Source organism: Podarcis bocagei (assembly GCF_964188305.1).
Source record: "Podarcis bocagei genome assembly, chromosome: 14".
Lineage (NCBI taxonomy): Eukaryota > Metazoa > Chordata > Lepidosauria > Squamata > Lacertidae > Podarcis > Podarcis bocagei.
Window position 1 is genome coordinate 7,466,363 of NC_138139.1, and position 8,649 is coordinate 7,475,011.

General features: G+C 42.5%; 1 protein-coding gene across 3 annotated transcripts in view; it reads left to right on the top strand.

Annotated features, from left to right (window-relative positions):
* Window positions 1-8,417, top strand: part of SORD (sorbitol dehydrogenase) — a 31,388-nt gene extending 22,971 nt beyond the window's left edge. For all 3 annotated transcript variants that reach the window (XM_081169249.1, XM_081169251.1, XM_081169250.1), the window contains 3 exons: window positions 2,494-2,669; window positions 3,799-3,920; window positions 6,276-8,417. In XM_081169249.1, coding sequence (XP_081025375.1) covers window positions 2,494-2,669; window positions 3,799-3,920; window positions 6,276-6,441 — 464 coding nt within the window. In that variant the 3' untranslated portion in view covers window positions 6,442-8,417. The remainder of the gene's footprint in view (window positions 1-2,493; window positions 2,670-3,798; window positions 3,921-6,275) is intronic.
* The last annotated feature ends 232 nt before the right edge of the window (window positions 8,418-8,649 follow it).

The following is an 8,649-nucleotide window of genomic DNA, read 5'->3' on the forward strand; positions in this document are numbered from 1 at the left end:
TCTTCGGGTGTCTTCCCGTGTAAGAGTTGGGGTGTCTAGGCGACGTTTCGACGAGGTCTCACTCGTCATCTTCAGGCTGGTGCTTTCGGCTTCTTGTTACTGGAACAGAGCAGGATCTCAGTGTTTGAGTTCCTATAAATACTGTTGAGGGGGTGTGGTGTATAGCCTCCAACGTTCTGGGCAGAGAGGAAGTTCCCAGGTTAGTGTGCCTTTTCTTCTTTTGTTCATTAATTACTTGAGGGATATCTTGAGTGATTTCTTGAGTGATATTCTGAGTACCACTTAGGAGGGTCATTAGGTGTGGATTAGTTGCTAAAGCTTTCGTGTCTTGACCTCTTGAGCTTGTGAAGAGTTTTTCTGAGAAGATGGCTGTACTGCAAATAGTTGTGCTCTGGCTTGGCTTCGTGTATAGGGGCGAGCTGTGGTTTTGTGCCCTGTGCCAGCCAGATCTGTGTAGGGATTGCAGCCAAACCATAGTGGCACCTCCGGATACTGCACCCCCCTGCAATCCCTACACAGATCTGGCTGGCACAGGGCACAAAACCACAGCTCGCCCCTATACACGAAGCCAAGCCAGAGCACAACTATTTGCAGTACAGCCATCTTCTCAGAAAAACTCTTCACAAGCTCAAGAGGTCAAGACACGAAAGCTTTAGCAACTAATCCACACCTAATGACCCTCCTAAGTGGTACTCAGAATATCACTCAAGAAATCACTCAAGATATCCCTCAAGTAATTAATGAACAAAAGAAGAAAAGGCACACTAACCTGGGAACTTCCTCTCTGCCCAGAACGTTGGAGGCTATACACCACACCCCCTCAACAGTATTTATAGGAACTCAAACACTGAGATCCTGCTCTGTTCCAGTAACAAGAAGCCGAAAGCACCAGCCTGAAGATGACGAGTGAGACCTCGTCGAAACGTCGCCTAGACACCCCAACTCTTACACGGGAAGACACCCGAAGACACCAAAACCTGCATATATATATATATATATATATATATATATATATATATATATATTTAAAGTAATATTTATTGAACAATCAAAAGCTTCAAAATTTAAACATAAAATACAAAAGCCAAAAAAACCTACAAAAATAAGAAAATACAAGCAAAACACATAAAGGTACACAATAAAGAACAGTTAACAGAATAGAAAAAAGAAGAAAATACACCAAAAAACAAAACAGAAAAAAGATTAGTATTTTCATATCTTATACTTCATTCACTAGTTTCTTGACCTCCTCACACCTCCCTTTTTGTATTCCAGTTCAGATATTTAGTTCAGCAAATCCTTACCCTCTATCATTTATCCTTAATCAACATCTTAACCTATAATAAATATAGATTTTCCACCATTATCAATCCATATTTACATATTCTTGTTAATCTTTTAACCAACACCGCTTGTTTTCAATCCAACATCCCTTTAACATTCATTAGTTTTACAGTATTTCTGTAGATAGTCTTTAATTTTTTTCCATTCTTCTTCCACCATCTCTTCTCCCTGGTCTCGGATTCTGCCAGTCATTTCTGCCAATTCCATGTACTCTATCACCTTCATCTGCCATTCTTCCAGGGTGGGTAGGTCTTGTGTCTCAAAGCTGGCAAATATATTAACCCATGTGGGGTGGGGGATGAAAATGCAGGTAGGGTCAAAATACCTTGTAAAGCAAAAGGTGAGATGATGTTTCAGTACAAAGCTCAAATATGCACAAGATAAGAACAATTTATCAGCAGATTTGATTCTATACTGTGGGTTTTGTTAATAATTGCTCAACCCAAAGGATAAGGAACAGGGGGAATAAGAAGCTGCAGCCACATTTCACATTGCATACGTCCAAATTACATATGCAGTCCTCTCTCTCGCTTCACCCACTTCAAAGATTCACCCAGCTTCAAAAACCAAAGTCTATTTCAGCAACCCAGAATACAGAGCTACAACTCCCAGCACCCTTAACAAATTATAGTTCCCAGTTCCTTTGGGGGAAGGCATGTGCTTTAAAGGGACGCGGGTGGCGCTGTGGGTTAAACCACCGTGCCGCTTGGGCTTGCCGATCAGAAGGTCGGCAGTTCGAATCCCCGCCACGGGGTGAGCTCCCGTTGCTCGGTCCCTGCTCCTGCCAACCTAGCAGTTCAAAAGCACGCCAAAGTGCAAGTAGATAAATAGGTACCCATCCAGCAGGAAGGTAAACGCTGTTTCCGTGCGCTGCTCTGGTTTTGCCAGAAGCAGCTTAGTCATGCTGGTCACATGACCCGGAAAAGCTGTCTGCGGAAGCGGACAAATGCCAGTTCCCTTGGCCTGTAAAGCAAGATGAGTTCTGCATCCCCACAGTCAGCCATGACTGGACTTAATGGTCAGGGGTCCCTTTACCTTTACCTATGTGCTTTAAATGTATGGGGTGTGCTCATCCACAGTTACCTGCATGCTACTCTGATGCTGTCCTTGCCATTGTTTTTGTTATTTGTCTTCCCAACCTCCCTGTAGATTTATCAGCTCCCCGCCTTGAAAAGGCTAAGGAAATTGGGGCTGATTTCGCAGTTCAGATAAAGAGTGAGAGCCCAGAGGAGGTGGCCCACCTGGTGGAACAAGCACTTGGTTGCATGCCTGACATCACGGTGGAATGCACCGGAGCCCAGGCCGCTATCCAGACGGGAATATATGTGAGTCTCTCTTAGCTCACCAGCATTAATTTTTCCTTGCAATGTGGAGATTATTGCTGTTGGAGGAAATGAGAGAAAACACACATGGAAATTATCCTTTTTATGCTGCGAGATCTTTATAACAGCATCTGACAAATGTATTGTCTGTGATGAAGCTGCCTGTTGTGATAGGAATTTCGAGGTCTTAGATATATGGTAATGTTCATAACCGCACATACATAGATCAGCACAGGAAGACCGACCTGAAGCCATTTTGATTCCTAAACTGAGCAAATGTTTTCTGTGCGAGGTCAAAGTAGGAAAGCCTCCCCATTGTCTTTTCCTTCACAAATCCTGTCTTAAGGGTATGTCTGTGTTTGAATAGGGTGTGAGCCTGTGACCTGGCCCAGGAACTAAGTATTTATCATTACAAAAGACTGGCCGGGCCCCCCAGGCAATCCAATCAAGTAACCTGCCAGACAGGAGATAAACAAGGACAGGAGAAAAACAACATCAAATTTCTGTTTAGACCGCCTTTTCTGTGATGTAGGTATGATGTATCTGAGGGGTGGTCTTAGGTTACACCCCTTCTGTGATGTATGTATGATGTTTCTCGGGGTGGTCTTGATCTACAGGGTGGCAATTTCAAAAGTCTTTATAAGGCCTCGCGGGCCATTTTTCTGGGTTCCTCCTCCTCTCCGGCGGGTGAGGGGAGCACCCTGTTGCAACAGATCAATAAAGATCAGGCTTACTAGCTGCTTTGCTTCTCAATATTCTCTGGTTGGCCTCTGTTATTTTCTCCTACCAATAGGGAACCTATGTAAGGACTCTATATGGGCTCTTGGATACCCCATAAGGGAAAAGGGCAATTTTTGGTTTACAGCACTGTCATTTAAGAACTTCAAAAAGGGCCCTTCTCCAGGGGACCCCAACCTCCTGCGGTTAGGTGAGATTTTTGCATGCATTGTCTGCTGCTGTTTCTCTTACAAGCTAGTTTGCATCGACGAAGCTGCCCTAAGAGCCTCACCTCGGACTTTGTCCCAGTTTGCAAGGCTAGAAAGAGTTCTCCCCAAGTAGACGGAAAGAGTCCTCTCATGTCATCCTTGATTGGAGAAGCGCATTTATTTTGGGTCTCTCCTTTTGTCTTCAGGCAACACGTTCTGGAGGGACTCTGGTTTTGGTGGGGCTAGGACCTGAGATGGTCACGTTGCCCATTGTGAATGCTGCTGTGAGGGAAGTGGACATCCGAGGGGTATTTCGATACTGCAATACGTGAGTATTTTCTAGAGATACAGATGGTGGTTTTTTTAACTGATGCAAGGAGGAAAAAGGGAATGCCTCATTTCCCCCCCTCTCCCCCAATTTTATTTATTTATTTTGGTTAAGTAAGTGGTACAGCAAAACAACAACAACAACAACAACAACAACAACAACAACAACAACAACAACAACGAAAGAAAGAAAGAAAGAAAGAAAGAAAGAAAGAAAGAAAGAAAGAAAGAAAGAAAGAAGGAAAGAAAAAAAGATTGAAAACAATCCAAAATCACTGAAAGCAAATATTACATACTTGTCCAAATCATAGATATATTGAAGGAGAGTTTTAACCATTTCCCTTTGTGCTGTTTCCCCATTTGTAAGTTATTTAACAGCCACACATGAGATAGGCTTTCATATCTCCAGTGTCTCCCTAAGCATTTGGCCCAGAGTGCCGGGAGAGAAGAAAATGAGGATCTTATCCACAACACAGAGTTAAAACTGGGTGCAACTTTATAGTTTGCAGATGGGCTTGGAGTCTACAGCTCTACAGTTCAACTACAGCTTCCATCATCCCTCCCCATTGGCCCTGCTGGCTGGGAACAACAGAGTCCAGCAGGATCTAGGGGGTCATGGCTTCCCCACCCCTGGTTTATAGCTGTCACAAATCTGTGATGAGGAGCATGCATTCTATTGGAATGTCTTTATATTTGGAAAACTGTAATTTTAAAAAATGATCTAAAGAAGCATAGGGAAGAAGAAATTGCTACGTGTTTTATTTTTATAATTTGAAACTATTTCTTTAAGGGCATTCCTACACATTAGGTTTTTGTTGGAGGTGGGGGGAGGTTTAGTCATGGAAGTAGTTAGGGTACAATCTGTAAGTGTGGTTTTCCCGTTCCTTTTGTGGTGGGTCCTCATAGAGATAAAACATGCACTTTTGAAGAGCAGGAAAGGCTGATGAAAGTTTTTTTCATAGCGCTCAGAACTGAGGTGCAAAGTTTGTTTGTGTCAATAGCTAGCTCACCATGTTTTCATTGTCATTTCCTCCTAATTTATAGTTCATTCTTCTATCTATTCTTACATGCAACATCGCTTGCTACCATACATATATAAAACATTTTGTGGTTGGGGGTTTGCAGACAAATAATGGATGGGGCAGCGCAGCATTTGTAACTAATGCTGTGTTGGGGAACCATAGTCACGCTAGAGTATGGGTAGGCAAACTAAGGCCCGGGGGCCGGATCTGGCCCAATCACCTTCTAAATCCGGCCCATGGACGGTCCAGGCATCAGCGTGTTTTTACATGAGTAGAATGTGTGCTATTATTTAAAATGCATCTCTGGGTTATTTGTGGGGCATAGGAATTCGTTCATTCCCCCCAAAAAATATAGTCCGGTCCCCCACAAGGTCTAAGGGATTAGTGGACCGTTCCCCTCCTGAAAAAGTTTGCTGACCCCTGCAGTGCATAACCTTAAAACAAATATGAATGAAAACTCAGGAGACAAATAGTGAAAGTAATAGATGCAGTTTTATAAAAATTGGCATTCCAGAGCCACAGGAGTCTGTTCAGTTTATAACTGTGAACAACAGAGAGGAGTTAGTTCATCAAATAAATCTCATAACTAAAGAAATATGCCTCCTGTAGCTCTTCTATCACGGTGGTGTGAGCAGGAAGCAAATGAGAAGATAAGTTTGAATAGGAACTAAACATAATTCATTGTACAATGCTAATACAAATGTGGCATGAAGCTCAATGTGAAAAAATATGGTAACACCTAAAAGGCATTCATTCTAGTGCCTGAGCTTACAAAGTTAAAAAGGAGGAAGAGAAAATCGTGACCAACTAGTGACTTTAAAAATGATGTGAACTGTTATTAGAGAATTCCTTTGCTTCTTACAATTAATCACTTGACCCTCTGACATTAAGATGTCTCCATGGAAATCAAACTATGTTCCTACTTTACATTTTGCAAAGTTGTCCGTTGGCTGTGCATTTTGATACCTCTTTAGATGTAGTCACCAAATTCTGCATGATGGTTCCTGAGATCAAGGAGGAGGTTTCTCTGATTGGATACAACTGAACCCCATTCTGAATCAAGATGGCTGGCTCAGCCTTTGAATACTGCATTGTCTTTTTTGGTTTCTTAGAATTCCTGAGCAGAACTTTCTTATAGAAGTTTTCATAAAATGAATAAAATTAAAACAAGTAAACCATCGAGGCAACAGGGAATTCAATGGCATGGCGTGTTTAGCTGGTCCTGGTGCTTGACTCTCCCAGCTGCTGCTGTCCTCCTGTCTCTCCGTTTGTGTCGCAAGAGGCTACATGAAACTTGGTGCTTTTGCAAATACCTTCCTTCTCTTTTCTTGCAGGTGGCCTATGGCAATTGCTATGCTTGCATCAAAAAAAGTGGACGTCCAACCACTGGTGACACATCGCTTTCCTTTGGAAAAAGCTATGGAGGCTTTTGAGGCCACCAAGAAGGGGCTTGGGATAAAAATTATGCTGAAGTGCGATCCCAGCGACCAGAATCCTTGAAAAAAAACCAGAATGCAACACTCTGCTGCCCTGCCAATGAGGGTAGTTTGCTTCTAAAGGACACTCAGAGCCTTGAAACTGCATCACCTTGGAAACAAATTTCAGTGAAATTATAAACCTTATGCTCTCTTACCTAGAAAAGTTAGCACCATTTGATGAAATGCTGAAATCAGTAGGAGGAATTTGATTATAGGTGTTACGAGCTGAAACACACAGAGCAGGCATGGAGTGCAGCCTTTGCTGGGCAGTTCTGTTTTGGACTGCCTGTGTGAGTTCCCCAGATAACAAACTCCCTGGATAAACAAAACTGTTATATCAAGGAGGAAGGTTCTAGCCTAACCACCTAGCTTTGTATGTCTGGGGAGCTGTTTCATATGGCAGAACACTCAACTATGCATTACCCACCTGTCGTCTGAAATAGTTCAGCCCAGTAAGAGCTGTACCACGTCACTGCTCTGATTATATGTTTCTGCTATCGGATAACACTATGGACTTCTTCCTCTCATATTCTCCCCCCTCTCACCCACAACTAATGCACATTTCACATCCACTTATATTCATTTCCTAAGCAGTCAGAACTTCTTTTTGATAAACATATGTAGATCCTAAGAACCTAAGAAGAGCCCTAGTCCAGAATCTTATTTTCCATAATGACCAGTCAGATGCCTATAGGAAGCCCAGTAGGAAGTTGGTTGGTCACTGAGGACAGTAGACAGGGAACTCCTGCTATTGTTCCCCAGAGACTGGAATTTGGAGCCATCCTGCCTCAGACCCTGTGGCCCATTCATCAACACACACACACCAGTTGGTTCCTTGCATATTTCTTTTACTACAGGACTTAGATGTGGGCTTTTGAGCTGCTTTCTCTGTAACAAATGCCTGTGATGAGTGAAGGAGATAGAGTTGGGGGCATTTGGAAGTTTGATTAGCAAAGTTACATTCCATTCCACAGATATTTCATTTCTGGACGAAGGCTACCCCCAAATGTGACGATTTCAGTAACAGAGGAAGTACTTCTCCATTACGCAATTGTATGTGCCCTATGCTTGAAAACTTCTGCAATTCCAACCTAGATGGCTATCTCTTGGTGTACCTAGGGATGGATAAATCTATCGGTTTCAGTTTCTAGTTTTCCCAGTCCTTAAGTTCAGATTACTACATATCTCCATCACTTTGTGATATCTTTGGAAGTCCTTGTGGACATTGGTCAGCACTTAAGTGCACATTTCTCTTAATATACACATTTTTGCAAGCAATTTACCCTAATATTATTTTCACCTGTTGTTTTCACTGATATATGCATTTTGTGCACATTTTTTTTGATGGGAAAACTGCATTGCAAAATTCAGATAACAGAATTTTGAAGGATAGATGCACCATTTTGGGAAGTGTGAATTGGGCAGATAACCAAATTTCTAGGAGCATCTCAGGGACTTCAGCCATTTATTGCCACTAGGAAACAAAAGCAGGGGGTGTTTGGCGCTTTGCCTGTGCACAGATGCCCTGTGCAAACATATCTCTCGTGTTCAAATATTCTGCATTGGAAACCTGCAGGGATTACCTAAGCCCTTGCTTTTCCACAAGTGCTGTAATGAGAGCCACTTCCTCATTGTATCAAAGGCTTGAAAGGCATGTCGACATGCTTCAGCAAGCAGCCAGATTAAAGGCTAGACTGTAATTCTGAAGTGTGAAGTGGCCACATACTTTACTGACAACCCAAGATCCTGTGCCTTCAGCAAGGGCCTAGGGCAGAAACCACTAATTATATATTTCATTCGCTAGGGTCATGTTATACTGAGTCTGTCTTCCACTGGGCTGCCTCTGTTCACTGACATACCTTGAAAAGGAAATGCAAATAGGCAGAGTCTTTGGAAGGGACTGGAGAAACCACTCTGACTGCTTTGAATTTTTAGGAAATGTTATTTAGTTTTAAAACTCGAGAGTAACTTGGAAATAAAGTAGCTGTATTGAGCAGATTTCTTTTTCAACTGAATGTCTTTACCACAATTAGGAAAGCAGGAGTTGGCAGCTATTAGTGATCAGTTCTTTCCAATGAGCTCCATTTTTCTACATGAGGCATTTTCACAGGCGTCAGGCCCACATGTTCGGCTACTTTAATAGGATTTACTTGCCCCTTTTCCTGAATTCCCTCCCCCACATGTACTCATCTTCTCTGATTCCTGAGTTACAGATGTCCTCGTTTCCAAA